This window comes from Schistocerca serialis, chromosome 12, assembly GCF_023864345.2.
Source record: "Schistocerca serialis cubense isolate TAMUIC-IGC-003099 chromosome 12, iqSchSeri2.2, whole genome shotgun sequence".
NCBI lineage: Eukaryota > Metazoa > Arthropoda > Insecta > Orthoptera > Acrididae > Schistocerca > Schistocerca serialis.
In genome coordinates, this window is record NC_064649.1 from 8,323,007 (window position 1) to 8,341,057 (window position 18,051).

Below are 18,051 nucleotides of genomic sequence, written 5' to 3' on the forward strand. Positions count from 1 at the left end.
TACAGACATTCGATTCGCGCATCGGTACGTGTTCGGCAGCGGTGACACCGTGACAACTTCTCTGCAGTTTAATTACACCGAGAGCTGGATTCCGTGCTTTGTCCAAATTAAAACCATTGCCTCTATTTATTAAATTATTAGCTAATCTGATCTCTATATCTTCTTTGAAGACAGAATCCCAAAAGGAAGAGGTGGATCACATCACTGTAGTTTACGGAATGCCCTGTACAAATACAACATTCGGCCACAGCTGACTCGTCTGGACTTGATAAGTAAGTGTATCAAGGAAGTTCCACACATCTTTCACGAACAGCGCACGTCGTTTGACCTATGTACGACTTTTCACAATGTCCGCGAAGAATCTAATACACACCTGCCTTACGAAGCAATAACTGTTCTTCACAGAGCCGAGTAAAACTGCAATCTTTGTGGGGGGCCAGAAGATCACCTCAACACGATGTTTCGCTAGAATACAGCCTATCTTCGAGGAAAGAGCTCCCACATAGGGCAACAATGCACTCGATCGGAAGGAATTACTCTCTTCTTCCTCATCACGTACTTGCATTCTGGGTTTTACATTGAATGTTCTACGAAATTGTTGCCGAGAAAATCCATTCACTATAAAAATGCTTTGAGGTAAGTGAGCTCTTCTCACAAATGATCTTTATTGGACATACAGTGTGCCCCACGCACTAAAGTCTTCGCTGTAAAGTTGACGGTACATTGGGACGTGTCATATATCGTAAACCGACACACATAAATCTATATCTACATGCCAGTAGCTGCCATCACCCTTCAAAGACCGTAGGTGTCCTTAAGACCTTAGTGCAGAGGGCGCACTGTATATCCAATAAAGGTAATTTGAAAGAAGTGCTCACCTCAAGATCATTTTTAAAGCAAATGGATTTTCCCCACAGCAAATTCGTAGAGCATTCAATGTGAAACTTAGAATGCAGGAGTGTGATGGGATGAAGGTAGTAATTCCTTCTGATCAAGTGCATTTTTGCACTATGTGGATCCTCTAAGATAGACCGTATTCTCAAGAAACACTGTGTTAAGGTGATCTTCCGGCAGGTTTGTATCAGATTCCTTGCAGAAATTGTGAGATGTCATACATAGGTCAAACAACATGCATCGGCATCGTTCGTAACAGATTCGTGGAACGTCAAAGATACACGCGCTTATGCCAGCCAGACAAGTCAGCTGTGGCCAAACATTATACTGGTACAGGGCATTCCATGAACTACAGTGAAGTGCAGATTTTAACATCCACCTCTTCCTTTGGGATTCTGCCTTCAAGGACGCTATAGAGATTACATTAGCTGATAATTCAATAAATAGAGATAGTGGTTTTAATTTGGACAAAGCATGGAATCCGACTCTTGGGGTAATTAAACTGCAGAGAAGTCATCACGGTGTCACCATCACCGAATTGAATGTCTGTATGCCTTCACCAGAGGTGGTGCATATGTAAGTGTACCTCTTGACCGCCGACCAGCGTCTGTGACCCATATGCGCAGCATGAAGCATATAAGGCCACACTTGGCACCTTTTTGTCAATCTTGCAACTCACTCTGAGGATGACTGGACGATATGTGGCCGAAATATCAGTGGAAGAATTTTCATTTGCGTGGCTGCATGCCCGACACTTAATGGACCATTCATTACGCCGCGAGAAGTTGAAAAAGTATGTTGATGTTATTGTGGTCTTCAGTCTAGAGACTGGTTTGATGCAGCTCTCCATGCTACTCTATCCTGTGCAAGCTTCTTCATCTCCGAACAACTATTGCAATCTACATCCTTCTGAATCTGAAGAGTGTATTCATGCCTTGGTCTCCATCTACGATTTTTACAATCCCCGCTTCGCTCCAATACTGAATTGATGATCCCTTGATGTCTCAGAACGTGCCCTACCAATTGGTCCCTTCTTCTAGTCAAGCTGTGCCACAAATTCCTCCTCTCCCCAATTCTATTAAGTACCTTCTCATTAGTTACATGATCTACCCATCTAATTTTCAGTATTATTCTGTAGCACCATATTTCGAAAGCTTCTATTCTCTTTTTGTCTAAACTATTTATCGTCTATGTTTAACTTCCACACACTGCTACACTCCATACAAATACTTTCAGAAAAGACTTCCTGACACTTAACTCTATACTCGATGTTAACAAATTTCTCTTCTTCAGAAATGCTTTCCTCGCCATTGTCAGTCTACAATTTATGTCCTCTCTACTTCAATCGTCACCAGTTATTTTGCTCCCCACCCATCTCCTTAATTCCCACCTTTTTGCAGTTTCTTCAGTTTTAATCTACGGTCCATAACGAACAGATTGTGGTCAGAGTCCACACCTGCCCCTGGAAATGTCTTACAATTTAAAACCTAAATCTCTGTCTTACTATTATATAATCTATCTGAAACCTCCCATTGTCTCCAGGCCTCTTCACGTATACAACCTTCTTTCATGATTCTTAAACCAAGTGTTAGCTATGATTAAGTTATGCTCTGTGCAAAATTCTACCAGGCGGTTTCCTCTTTCATTCCTTACTCCCATTCGATATTCACCTACTACTTTTTCTTCTCTTCTTTTTCCTACTATCGAATTCCAGTCCCCCCCCCCCCCCCCCCCCAAATGACTATTAAATTATCATCTCCCTTCACTATCCGAATAATTTCTTTTATCTCATCATACATTTCTTCAATCTCGTCATCTGTGGAGCTAGTTGGCATATAAATTTGTACTACTGTGGTAGGCATGGGCTTCGTGTCTATCTTTGCTACAATAATGCATTCACTATGCTGTTCATAGTAGCTTATGCAAACTCATATTTTTTTATTTATTATTAAACCTACTCCTGCGTTACCCCTATTTGATTTTGTATTTATAACCCTGTATTCTCCTGACTAGAAGTCTTGTTCCTCCTGCCACTGAATTTCACTACTTCCCACTATATTTAGCTACATAGGAATATGGAATAGATTCGTTCATAGTTATTCTGAACTGTCCTCACCATTTTTCCAGTTGTCGGACGATCTGTCACTAATCGTTGCGCAAACCAAAAATTACTTCTTGTTTTCACAGCCTTGTCTGCTGTGTGGTATAGTAGGGCAGCCGTTATTTTTCAACTTTATAAAAAGTTGTGACAATTGACAAATGCAACAATCTGCACAATGTTTTATGTTTTACATCGCTCAAACGACTGTAAGATGACCCCGATGACAATTGACTTTATGAATTTTTCACGCAAGTCACATTTAAAAAAATAATAATACTAAAATAAAAAAAATAAATAAAATTAAAAAAAATAGGCATTTCACTTCCAATTACCTTTAGAAGCTAATAATGAAAATTAAAACAAATTTAACAGTTCCATTGCTGTGGGTCCATATACTTGTCCTGTTCCGCCATTTCCCAGCTGCCATGCAAGTGTATACGCGCATTACTCAGATTTCCCTACAGTGCTATGAATGCCAGTACACATCCTGACTTGCCTACCTCTCACTGCTGCGGAAGAGTTACTTACAAATCTCACTGACTAAAAAAGATTCAAGTATTTCTCATACAACATACGTGCCTCATTGGGTGCTGTCAATTGCAAAAAACATTTCGACATCTCGAATCACTTACGAGATATGACAACTGTTATGACTACACGATTCACGATGTGCAAGGAAGGATGTGAATGGGCATGACATATATGATCATCCTCCGTATATGAAACCCTGAACTAGAGAACAAAATCAGATATCAGTCTACTCTCAACTTCAAATAAAATTCTGGTATCTTATCTACATTTCATTCACTGCAATGTACGAGTTAAAATCAACAATACGCGAAGTTTACACAATGCGTTTTTTGATGCAATATATTACTCAATTGGATACAGCACAGTATCACGGATAATGACAAGAAATTCTGCTCTTTATCAAGTGACATCAGACCGTAGGATGTGCAAAAATCAAACTTTTCCACCTAATGGTTTTCAAAAAATTGGACGATAAGTACTTCGTATCACCAGAACACCATCATTCACTCTTTTTGTCTCTCAATGATAAATTTTGGCTGTATGTTCCAATCAAATCATCTGCTGTTTCTTAAAATCAATCTTTACATCAAATATCACCATAATTTTTCATAAATTATCCAACAATAGCTTATCTAAAAGGAAAGACAAAACAGTAAGAATTAATACTGATTAAAGCTCTTAAACTGTCAAGTTTTGCTTGAACTGTTATACTCAATCTTACATCAAACCAAAACATTCAATTACGTATTACGGTACACGTACCGTCACAAGACAACAATATATGGACACGCAAGTACAAAGTGAGAGGAAAACTCATTACTTTCTAAATGGAAATAAGAAACGACAGAAAAAACGAAAAGAGGAAAATCTTTTTAACATTTGTCACAGATTGCAGCAGAGGCTGCAGCTATCCAATGCCACTCTGACAATTTGTTCTTGCAGACAATACCTAAATATAAATTACACCCCGTAGCCAACTTGTGGGTCAGCTTACCTCTCTATTTTTTATAAAATATTTTTGTTTCCAGTCTTACACGTAAATACGTGGCAGTAGTTAAAATAGTGTGTTTAAGTCCCACCGTGCCACGGCTTCGGAAGCATTTTAATTTCGGTACTCACCAAGCAGTTCGTCATCGTCGCCCAGTTCTCCAAGTATCGCTCCGACGCCTTCTTCTTCCAACTTCTCTAGCTCTTCGGTCACACTTTCAGGTATTTCTTGAGCATCCGATGACACAATGGCACCTACAACGATGAAAAGTAAAGCAACTGAGAATTCTGTCGAAAGTAAAACACGATCACAGCACAGCTGTGACATTTTAGTTAGCGGTACGGTATCTCTCAACAATCAGGCGCATGTAAATCTCAAACATTATGTACAAACTCGAGTGCCCCAGTGACAAGTGCACGAGCCATCATCAGAACAAGACTGTATGAACTCACGGGTCCCCTCACAGGTCTCCCTGTACAAACTGCTGGCAGCACTAAGCACTCTAATTAATTAACTTTATGCTCTAATTGCAGTCTTTCATTAATTGTTGGTTCTCTATTCCACATTTCATTTCCAAAGTAGAATGGCTATTTTACAGCAATGTGGACAGTGCAACATACAGAAATTTGGAGCAGTCCAGGAGGGTGTACAAATGGCTGAAGTGGTCAAGGCAAACACTCTAATAGGATGACAAATCTGGGTTCGGATCCCAGTCCGGCACAAATGTTATGAATAGATAATAAATCTGCACTTAACACAGCTGACACCAAGATATTTTCACACAGAGAATTTATTTCGAATTAAAGTGACATTCCTAATTCAATGTGCTATCAACTGCAATACTGGAACAGCTCCCTTTCTCTTTCAATGTTCTGCAGAAAATTTGTTACCTCATCTTCAAAATGCCACAAGTAGTTTGTGTTTCAGCTCGTTTACTGTGAACGGAAATTCGTCGCACATTAGTGAAGGCTATCGACTCCTTTATTTCGACGGTTGCCACGCAGTTCACTCGAAGGTGGCCAGGATGAAGGACAGCCCACATACATTCGCTGTACAGTAAATACAGCGAGAGAGCCTAATTTGCTTTTAAACGTAGTTATTTTTGATAAATTATCACTGTACCTGATGATATATTAAATGCTTGGAAAGAATATTTTGACAACTTATTTTTGAACAGCCCAGAACTAGAAAAGAAGCTGGAGGTAATTCGCCCTACGATAGCTGTACATCTTGTAAATGGCCCAACATACGAAGAAGTAATCAACAATTTGAGAAAAACTGAAAATACCACAACGTAGTGGGAGCTGATGGAGTACCAGGGGAATTTCTGAAACACGAAAAATTGTTTCATTTTATTCTTAAAATTTGGAAAGACGAAAAGATACCAAATGAATGGAGGGAATCAATCATTATCCCTACACACAAGAAAGGAGATAAACAAAACTGCAAGAATCAGGGGAATATTCCAACTGGTCACAGCATAAAAGTACTGTCACATATAATATTTTAGAGACACCCCCTATACCGAGGACATGACAGGGGACTACTAGAATGGTTTTTGGAAAAGTAGATTGACAACAAGCAGCATCTACTGCATCAAGACCATAGCTGAAAAAATATAGAAATACAACAAGAGCATCCATTACCTGTTCATAAACTTCCAGAAAGCCTACAATTCGGTGCAAAGAGAAACAGTTCCAAAAGTCCTACAGTTTGGTGCACAGAGAAATGGTGCAGGGAATCGTGGCAGACTACGGAATCCGCAAGAAACTCATCAGTTAGGTCAAAGTGCGTATGGAGAAGGCAGTAGGCAGGCTGACATACTGTGGCTCAGTATCCGACTGTTTTGAGAAATGGCTTCAATCTTGCCACGGAAAGCGTGGTACGAGAAACCAAACGAGTGACAAATGGAAACATTACAGATAAGCAACCAAATATACTGGCCTATGCAAATGACAGTTTTAACTGGAAATAACAGTGGTGAAAATGAAACACTGTTCGAAAAGCTAAATGAAACTGCCACGAAAATAGGCTTAAAAATTATCGTATAAAAAACAGAATATATGATAGTACGAAGGAAAAATATGATTGCAAAATAACATTATAATCTTCACACGGAAAAATGTACTTTTCAGGAACACTCCCAACTTGAAATATCTTGGTGTAATTAGAAATGTTTGCAATAGAAGATACGGAACACAAACAGAGTTTACTTTTCCCTCCAAAAACTTCTATCCTCCGAACTAGGAAAACTGAGCTGAAATTCTACAACACAATCATCAGGCCACTACTGCTACATGGAACCAAAGCACAGAGTGTGACCAAAAATGAAGAGTACCATCTCTCACTCTTTGAAAATAAAGTGTACAGAAAAATCTTAGGGCGTATATCTGACAGAGCAACAAAAAGGTGGATTTGAAGATCCAACAAAGAAATAGTTAAGCTAGGGGACTAATCCTTGGTAGCGAATGTCGCTGAAGTGAGACGTTTGCAATGGGCGAGCCACAATGTCAGAGTGGACAGTGGCAGAATAGTCCGTCAGATATATGACGAAAAGATGGAAAGCTCGAGACCCCCTGGAAGACTGAGAGGCAGATGGTAAGAGGAGGTGACCTGAGACAGCAGAGAGCTGGGGGATTGTTACATCCCAAAGAAGCCAACAGAGGGACTGACTTTAGTAACTATGTATAGAGCATTGACAATACCTACATTTTCATGCCACTGTGAATAATCTGTCTTAAGGAACTTGTCACTTAAATTAAATCTGTTTACAGGTACCCTTATTAAGGAAAATACTGTTCAATTTCATTAGTCATAATTTTTGTAATTTTACCAATTCCTACAATCTTTCAGCTGTCAGTTCTGATTAATAACTCAAAACATACATGGCACTAGCAGTTGTTATATTTTATGCTGTTGTGACACAGACGAATGATTTAATTGCAGTGTATCCCCTACTTTACGTTTTCATGGGGTCCAGACTTAAAAACCGCAAAACTGAGGAAAATGCAGAGCCAATGAAAATGTTAAAACCTCCAAAATATGAACAAAACCATATGTACGAGTATAAATCGGAATACTCACTAACACAATGTATAAAATCTGTGTATAAGCGAAGGAAACTAATTGTAAAATACAATGTTTATACAATAATTTGTGGTAATGAATTTCTTCAGTTCTTAAAAAATCACAGATGTGTAACAAGTAAAAACTTGCCAAAAAATTGAAATTAGTACGTGTGTACAAGGAAACAGAGATATTTTCCTACATGCTACAACCACCAATTATACATCAACAAATGCGAGACATCTTCCCTTCGTGTTCACCCAGCAAAAAGCAAAAATTGAAGCATACAGTGAATTAAACCAAAAACTGAAGTACGATGAAAGATGTCAGAACCTAATGTGTGCATGCAACTTGGGTCGAGTCCATATTTCAAGCTGTGTACATACTAAGCTTAAAACATGTTTGCAAAACATGTTTCCGGCTATTTGATGTGGACACCATTTGGAAATATCTTTCAAAACACAGAAAGATCTGTCCATAGCAACGCCCTTACAGATCAAAGGAAAAAATGTTTCACGCCAGCTACAGCATGTCACTGCTGCACGGTGCAAGTGTGTGTATGTATGTTGCATTGTACTGTTTGTCGTATAGAGCTGTTAAGCCTTTTGTTTTCTCTTGCTGTATTAACTTTTTCTTGGGGGGCGGATTATGCAGTGCATGAAGCAGTTCACTGTCGAGTTGTTATTGTTGTGCCAGACTGATGGCTGCTTGTGCAAGAAGCAGTAAAAGAATAAAAATAAAACAAGATGCTCTGCAGAAAACTGCTGCTCCATTTGGTAGAATACTGAGAAAGACTGCACAGGAAGTCACAAATCACAATAAATAAATAAAAAAAGAATGAATGATCCAATTATTTTATAACGCAACCGCACTGAGAGATGCTTATGGCCTTCAGGTCGCAACTCACAATAAACAAATAAAAAAAGAATGAACGACTGACATCTTTCATTCTGTCTGTATGAACCATTAATAGTTCAGCAGCAGTATTACAGTTTCCTCGCCTCTAGACATGGCAAAGTCAGAAACAGATGAAAAACAATGTAGGAAATAGTAAGAAATACACGTGAAACACTATAGGAAATATTTCCAATAAAGTATATTTTCAGTGGCAGTATGGACGCCACTTCACACGACATTTTGACGTCACTAGTGGGCTTTCGACTATGACTTTCATGAGCGCTTTTGAACAACTCCTGTGTGAACTTCTATTATTCATTTCATTCGTAGTGTATGACGTACGAGCGCAGTAAGCTGTTTCGAAGCAACGGTGCATTCAAATTACCGTACCGCAAATATGTCACACTTATCATTAAATGTCAATTAATAAAGCTTCAACGATGTACGGCTTCAAGAGCTTTTATAATAACTAATTCACAATACAAAATTCAGACGAGTAAGCTGTATCATAATGGTTAATGTCACGGTTAGCTGAGTCAGAGGTTATAGGTTTGCAATTCACTACATGCCAATATTTTTTTCAACTTAGCATTGCTATCAGGCTTGTTATTATCATAATACCACATGTTTTGCAGTAATCGATGTTGTTCAACATTTCTGTCTAGTTAGAGAATGAAGGACGAAATAAATATTTAGCCATTTATTTCCAAATGTGAGGTGATTTCCAAGTGTTTGGTTACGCAAAAACCTAAGAGGACAGCTCACATTTGTGCAAGTGAAATAAGCAGCAATAAAATTCATACCATTCCTTATCACAAATATTTCACAGCTTTTTTCCAAATATAAAGCGATTTCTGAGTGTGTGGTTAGGCAGGAACCTAAAAGGACATCTGAAATTGCTGCAAATGACAAGACGAGCAATAACATTCATATTGTTTCTTGTCACAAATATTTTGCATGTTGTGCAACCACAAATATATTTTCCAGAGGGATCTTGCTGCAACTGAGATTCTTCTGTCACTAACATGTCCACGACACTATAACAATCGACAAATCAACATCCTCATTCCTGGCCGCCTTCACAGCACCACCGAGTCACGATTATGTCAGAAACTGCAACAAGTAGTGTGAAACGTACTCAAGCCACCATAATTGCATGGTGAAGCTAAATATTGCAAGTTGTGTTGGCAACACCGATCGTGGATTACGTCAGCATTTCCTCTCTAACGTCCCCACCCCCCCCCCACCCCCCACCCCCACCCCCCACCCCCACCCCCCCTCTGCAACAGCCTAAAATATTCCCTTAACTCCACCATCAACCACTTTGCGAACCGCCCGTCTTTTGTGCCACTTATTACTCATTCAGTCACATCAAATGCCAATAGGAAGAAAACGGGATGAAATCAAGCGAGACATGAGTAATAATTTAGAATCGAGTAAACTCTACAAGAAAGAAACGTAAAAACAGGGAATTTTTAGCACTGACCTTATGGGTTCTTTACAGAGGCTATAAATTTATAGTGTAAAATTGTGAAAAACGTAAAATCGGAGAACGTAAAATCGAAGTTCCACTGTAAAAAGCAATTTACTACTAGTTTGATGGTCCACTTTTTCCCACTCTTTTCCATAATAAGATAAAATGACTGAAATGTGTGTAAAATTACCAGTGTTGAACTGGTAGTAATATTTTCTTTTACTTTATTTTTAAATACATTTATAAATAAAATTTACGTTTTAAGTACATTAATAGGTAATTTAAGAATTGTTGAATTTCATAGTCATTTCAATATCATATGTTAATAGCTGCCTGTGCTCGCTCATTCAGAAGTTCTCTTTCTCAAGTAACTGATGACTGTCTCCATGTATGAACCTTGGGGCTGCTTTCAAATGTTGATTGTTCAAAAAATTGTTATCTTTTTCAATTGTAAAAAATCTTCAAATCTGTGCTGGGTTGTCCAGGTTCTGAAAAAAGGAATTGTTTCCTTTTACTTGTGAAGTTCACAAAAATTCTGCATTTACAGAGTTGCCACAGCTGTCAATAAGAGGTTTCTTGTTTTAGTAAGCCATTTCTCGGCTCCTGTGCCAAAAATCACGATTTTCTCCAACAAATCTTCATTTCCCACACAGATGGCACGACACTGTGATGCACGGTTAACCTACGCAGCTGCAAATTGTAAAAGAAAACTAATAAACAACCAGTCTACATTTTGTTATTGATGAATTATTGTGCACAAGTAACATTTAATTGATATTTTTCCTGGACATTTATCTAAAACACATATAGCGTGCATAATTAGATAAAAAAAATAATAAATAAACGAGTAAAAATGAACAGATCGCAAAAAAGGAATGACTACCAGTGAACTAGTTCCCCGGGAGGAACGAGTTTGCCCATCTCTAGTCAGAGGTAGTGTTTTCCACTGTGTTTTGTGAACACAGATGACAGAATTACAATAATGACAAACCCTGTAAAACCACTAATTGTGCTGCAAGAAACAGCAGCACTAATAACCAAATGTGCTGTTTAACGGAATAAAATAAAACCGAGTGGAATAAAGGAAAACACTCTGACGAAAGTACAACACTATTGAAACATTCTCGGAAAAAATAGAGAACCTCACGAAATTGGACTTTGCTCAAAGAGGAATCCAGAAAGTATTCATTCTTAAAATAAAGCCCCAACTAATAATTACTCAGTAGTCACCAAATTCTCATCTGTACTACAATAACCATCATCCACACAACAGCAGCAAGTGTTACCTCAGAGCAGAGACGAAGCACAAACGTAGTAACTGCCCGACAGGGTAAGTGAGAACACCGTCACATTCGAATACGGGAGGAGTGGAAGCACGGCGAGGAGGACGTCAGTACTCACCGGCAGTAGTGAACGGCGACGGCTGTGGGGGCGGTTCCTGGTGGTGTGGCTGTGGGGGCGCCTGCGGCTGGGTATGCTGCACCAGATGGTCGTACGGATCCAGAGGGTTGCGCTGCGCACGCAGCAGCGCTCCCGGGTACCGCTGCTGCAGAACGTGTCGGATTCTCGGGTCCAGGCCCTGTCGCAACAGAGGAGCGTCTCGTGTCAACGGCAGACGGGAGTACGTGACGAGAGGTGCTCACTTCTGTGAGCCCTTTCTGACACGTTAGGTAGCATTGCTAAGTCACAATTTGTTCCCGTCAAAATACGCGAGCTCTCGTTTGAAAAAAGATCTGTCCAAACACCAGCTAGTTATCAGTCTCACTTACACGGTTGTGGGCAGCTTGACACCTGCACTACACAGTGAGTTGCTCTTCAATTAATTACTTTTCTATGAATGGTTTTAAGGTGTAGCAAATTTGTTAAAATATGTTAGTCTCTGAAGACTGTTGGAAAAGAAGGGCTCTCAGGCTCCAGTGTCCTGCCAGGAGGCTGAGGGGCGACAGCCAAAGGCAGTACACTGGTAAGCACCATGCTACATTCAGTTTAGAGATGACTGGTAAAACCTCGACTCTTCACAGAATTAAACTTCTCGTTACTGCACAAACAAATTAATGAGTTAAATTTAGCACCTACGGTCCTAGTGCCCTTCGTACAGCCACACTGCACGAGGTCACTTTTGTCACCCATTCGGTATACGGAACCTAGCGATCGCAGGAATACACCCCGAGTTCGACACTGTTATAATAATTATCTGTGTAGAGGTGATGCCACTTCCCTAAGAAGGTATCAATAGTTCAATCACTGTTTTTGCTAAAGGCTGTCCAGCACCGGAATATATCTCGAATGAGGAAATGTATTTCGCACTCAAATCACACAGCATCCGAGTGAGTATGCCCTACTTCGTAATTTTTGACAATTTGTAAACTTTAAAATTTAACCATCCACGCCACGGTATCAATCACTTAAGATTAAAAGTTTCTTTAAGCTTTTTGGAAAAATAATCAATTACAAATTGCACTTTGAAAAGCTAGTCGGCATTATCCGGTTTATTGTTGTTGTCGGAAAAAGGTAAAAATTATAATATTTGTCCGAATTGGTTGCGGGACATTGTTTTGTGAAATATCAGTGTGTCTATCGACAGATTCGGTGACCGATAATCATCGATCCTTGCTTTTTTCACAATTTCCGTAAGGATAGCAAGCCCAAACAATTTTCTAAGTTCAGGTCCCATAACGTTGACAAATAAGACCTTTTTTTTTAACCATTTCCCTACTATTGAAATTTTGACTGTAGTTCTTGTCAGTTTCATTGCTAATATATTCAAATAGATCGATCCCAATATATAATTGTACGATATCCTCGAGACACTGTGTATCTTTGGGAAATATGTTTGGACCTGGAGATCCTTCAAATTTATTATCGGTCCTCGGTAAATCAAAGTCTGACCACTGTACACAGTCTTCTTCATCCGATTCAGTCGGCAACTGTAGCATTCGCCGAATTCTTCTCGGACGTCTTTCACTATATTCCAACAATTCAGCATCACTTTCCTTCTTTTTTATATCCGACATCTTCTTCCCAATCGGCCAAGTTGTCCTGAACGTCAGACAAGACGTCTGCGAATTCATCGTAAATAATCGTATCATCTTTTTCGGCTGTCACGATGAAAGAGCACAAGTACTTATAAAAACAAAAAACTTGTTGACGTGTATAACTTAGTGTTACCTAAACGTAACACCAACAGAATGCAGAAGATACTGAAGTGCTGTCGCCGGCCACTGCGCAATACTATGTTCACGACACTACTGTGGTGTCGCCAGCTACTGAACGGTACTATGCACGACACCACTGTGGTGTCACCGGGCCATTGACCACTTTTTCACGCACGACACCATTGTGGTGTCAGTGGACAGCATAGTGTTAATGCTGTTTAACAATATACCTCGTTACGAATAGAGTGACATTATTTTAAATTTTTAAATTCGGTCCGTAATTACTTGAACTTTTTTTTTTTCTTTTTCTTTTCTTTGTTTCCTGGAAGAATAATATAGATAAGAAAACAGAGTGAGAAGTAAAGATGGATAAAGAGAACGTTATGAGAAGAGAAATGAATAGTGCAATTAAAAAACTGGAAAAGAGCAGAAAAGGAGATGGTGGAAAAATTAGAGAGAAAACGTTAAGATACAGAAGTGGTCAAATTCTGGAGGGTGTAGGACTGCACTGCAAGAGCAACACGTCAGGTGGAGAGACCGGGAGTACCGGGACAGAGTGGCGGCAGCAGCAAGCTACTCGCTCCCCTGCAGGGCATCTCCGTCAATTAGCTGCCGCTGTTCTCGAGATGGCAGTTCTTCTGTGTCTCTGCCAGTTTATCATTTTATCCTCGACCTTCCCTCCCTCTTTCAATTTCGCTTCCTCTTTCCTGCTAGCTCTCGACTGCAGGGCTCATACCAACTCGTAGGGCTCATTCTGACTCTCATTTTTCTTTTTCCTTTTTTCACCCAGCCATCTCCGAAACTGCTTCGACCTCCTAATCTCACCGACGCCACCTCGCTCGACTCGGTCTCACCTCGTCCTCACGAAATGTGACTCCCGGTAAGTCAGAAGCTGATTGTGGGTACCAGATTAAAAACAATCAGAGATTAAAACTTGTCTGTGGAGTACAATATAATAAAACTTCTGAAGAATGAAGGCACAGAGAAAGTGATGGGGGTGGTACAAAAGATCACAAATGGTACACTGAAGAGAAGAAAAGCTAGTATACGAGAAGAGAATACAGTACACTATTCCCCCAGGCGATTTTAGGTCACAAAGGTCTATACCGAGTAGTACGCAAAAGGACTTATTCGACGTCAGACGGACACCTTTACAGCGCATACAATTGTAAAACGACTTTGCTGATAACATTTTGTCTAATGTATTAAGTAATTTCCAGATGACAATGACACTCCACATTATCAGTTTACAATGTCTATTAGCGTTTCTACAGGCAAGGGAAAACTGTTGATTTAATGAATTTCTGATTTTTGCAAAAACTGACTGAAATTGTTTAACATATAAACGTTTACATAAAACATTTACAGGAAGGAATTTCACAGTTGCACTGAATTTTCTACCAGTATATTACAGCTGTTAATCACCACAAAAATAAACAGAAAAAGCTGACTCTCGATTACGTCGGAGAGTAAACTGTAAAAATCGACATTATGACAGGATTAACTTTTCCGTGACAACTAATACGTTTACAAACAACTTATTTATTACGAAAAGTGACCGTTCTTCCCATTGGAATGCCTATTTCTTCACAAAAAAACGCACAAATCTTCTATAATACTTGAGTAAAACAATGAAAACACACCCAAAAGATACCGAGTGGTAACATTATGTGTGCCCTTACTGTGTTACACCAGTAATTTAGATATCTCTGCCTTACCTGGAGGGGCGCTCTGAGTGCAGCCTGTGCCTGCAGTGGCAGCTGGGCAGCCCTGATGACAGCGGGGGCAGCGAGGCGTGGAGGGCGCGACGGCGCAGGTGGCAGCGGCTGCCGGAACTCCGCGCCGGGGTCTGCCGCCACCTCCGCGCCACCGTGCTGCTGCGGCGCCAACTGATCTGTAGGCAGCCGTAAGACACGGAGTCAGGAGGCGATTCTGTATTAAGGTGCTCTTAATAGTGCATGTAACTGTTTAGGCCTTAGGGTGAAGTGTGTGTGTGTGTGTGTGTGTGTGTGTGTGTGTGTGTGTGTGTGTGTGTGTGTGTGAGTGAGAGAGAGAGAGAGAGAGAGAACACTCACGCAACTTCACTGTCAGACAGACATACCCAAGATTTCACAAATATAAATAATGGGAGGGGGAAGGGGGATGAGGCAGGGAGGGTGAAGGAGAGAGAGAAAGGGGAGGGGGGAGCACTCACACAACTTCACTGTCAGGCAGACATACCTGAGACTTCACAAAAATAAATAAGTAAACCATTTCTATTACATAAATAGCTCAAAAATAGTTTTGCCAATTCTCATTACTCACATCTTAATGTTTTCTGATCAGAATTCCCTTTCTCTACACTACTGACTGCAGGAAATGGTTATACACAGCAACTTTCATAACAAAAGTAAAAGCAAACTGGCATTCTCATTGCAGCTCAGTACAGAAGTCTGTGTCTACAACTGTGAACACAACAGCACAGATTGTTTACAAATTTAAGTCTGCACTCGTCGTCACTTTTCGGCGAGAAGGGTTGTCCGTACAGAAAGCTGGATACCAGCCAATGTACACCGTTGTCACACCACAAAAACCTCGTCTGCTATTGTAAGACACGAAATATTGGCGACCCGGCTCCCGACGTCTGTCCTCGATCGACAGTACCTGACAGTGTGACCTGCAAATTGTTTTGTATTTACCGTGAGGAAAATGTGAGTGAACTACGTGATGCTTTTTCGGAGGCAACTACGAGGGCCGTGTCGACTCGGGCAGTATTCCACGCGATCGATTTGCCCTCCGGGCATCCACTGTGAATGACAGTACGGGCCTCCAGTACTGTGACGTGTGAAGAAGGTCGACAGAGGAACTCAGATCGACGACACTGAGTACCTGCATTGACGAGAGCAGCATTTTTCAAACACCTGACGATTGTCGTACGTGTGTGGAGGCAGCCAGGTACTACAGCGTGTTTCGGGCGTACAGACCGACAGGCTCGGCTGAGAAGTGGGTCAGTCACACTTTGGGCCAGTATCACTTACTGGTGTTTTAAAACTCTCAACTCTGTCGACGGCAATTTCGGAGCTGTCCCGAATCGGGACAAACTCCTCCTCCAAACAAATGTCCGGTTCTACAATCGACATTTTCGCGGTAAGTTCACCTTTTGAGACAATAATGAGTGATAACACCACTTTCGCACACCAAACATCTTCCAGCGTGAGATAGGAATTGTAGAAATGGAACGGTCCGAGGCGTATGCCGAAACTGACCCGATCGAGCACACTCGGGACCAGTAGAAACTCACAGTGCACTGTCACGGCTGTTACAAGAACCCTCCTCACACACTGGGTGACCTCAGCAGGACCGGCACCGAAGAGTGGGAAAATCTCGAGCAGCATATCGACCACTTCAGCATACCGATAAGGATCCGAGCAGAACAGTGTGGCAAATACTAGAGATGTGCTCTTTCGAATACACTGCTTTTATTTGTGTTGTTATTGTTGCTTTGTATTTATTTGACAACTAAGTAATAAATAATAATAATAATAATAATAATCTCTGTCACTGCATGCTCCCCTGAAATGTAAATGTACATATATTTCATATATTTGCAGATAAGTGGGTGGTGCGAAGTTCTTTTTGGGAAATTCACACGACACGTCCTCACCTGCCGCCCACAGCCTGGGCCCCGGCTGCTCGTCTGCCGCCTTCTTGGTCTGCAGGAGGTCCCGCAGCTGTTCCTGTGCAGGTCTAGGCGTCAGAGCCGGCACGGCATACGGATCTGCGGCCGCCACACCGCCCACACCTACGCCGGCGGACTGAGGCGGCGCGCCCACGTGGGTCTGTACGACGGGCGGGCCGGGGCGGACAAAGCCCAGGCCGGCAGCCGTCACGTACCCGCCCGCGTCCGGACCACGCGGGGTAAACCCGTGTCGCGGGGGGGCCGGTCCTCCGGCAGCGGCGGCAAACTGGACGGCGCGCATACTGGGCGGAGGCGGTGGCGGGGCTCCTTGAGGGTACGGTGTCGGGGTGTACCTGCAGATCGTGGAAAGTTTAGTTTTCCTCTGACAGCTGAAAGATGTAATCAATCTTAATTACTCCCTCAGATAGTGACTAATCGGGCAGATAAATGGAAAACTGTTTAATCCCCACTGCTGTACAATCTTACGAAATTATTACAAATTCTTTTCGTGGCATAACACGTGATTACTTCTTTTTAAATGTGAAAACAGATGAACACCACTCTCTTCCTTCTTCCTCTACGCAGTTATACTGTCAGCGTATCCCTCTCTCTGTGCTTACAATATCCCTACAGGTTGTAAAGTGGGGCGATAGCACCTCTGGAACAGCCCATACATTTGACACGTATCGCTCATTCATAGATAAGGTATAAAACACAAAAAAACATTTGGGATGAGGCAAATCTGAGTGATACCCGAAGGTTGTTTTGTCAAATACGGGGATTTACAAGCATAATCTGCAACATCAACGTACATTATTGGCTTCCACTGTTAACTGGTATAATGCCTCCTGCTCTATGCAGATGTACTGCCCTTACGAGAGAATTCCACAAGATCTCCAGAAATTCTAACCTACCCGTGCATAGCGACCTGCCACTTTTAAATCTTAAGAGACTGAAAATCACGCCATCCGACTCTGTCCGATGCTGCTGACACGATTACTGAGGATTTCGAACCCCTCGAAGAATGCAGAGGTCGGTGGGAAGCCGTGTGCCTGCATAACATCTTCTCAGCTGCTAAACTTCCGAGTCGATTCAACCTACCACACGAGACTAGAACTACTCTCGACAGAATCCGCACCCACCGTGGCTGATGTGGGGATGCTCGTTTTAAGTGTAAGAAGCTGGCTAATCCAGCCAGTGACTGTGGGGCTCCGTACCAGACTGTTCACCAATTTGTCAGTGAATACAGGATTCGAGCCTATCACAGTGCTGAAGAGGACTTCCTGC

At 41.3% G+C, this 18,051-nt stretch overlaps 1 protein-coding gene across 1 annotated transcript in view; it reads right to left on the reverse strand.

Moving 5' to 3' along the window:
- Positions 1-18,051, reverse strand: part of LOC126428342 (histone-lysine N-methyltransferase 2C-like) — a 440,767-nt gene that overhangs the window by 266,454 nt on the left and 156,262 nt on the right. Inside the window, exons 31-34 of the mRNA XM_050090275.1 lie at positions 16,750-17,117; positions 14,825-15,000; positions 11,353-11,530; positions 4,646-4,768 (exon numbers count right to left, since the gene is read on the reverse strand). Coding sequence (XP_049946232.1) covers positions 4,646-4,768; positions 11,353-11,530; positions 14,825-15,000; positions 16,750-17,117 — 845 coding nt within the window. The remainder of the gene's footprint in view (positions 1-4,645; positions 4,769-11,352; positions 11,531-14,824; positions 15,001-16,749; positions 17,118-18,051) is intronic.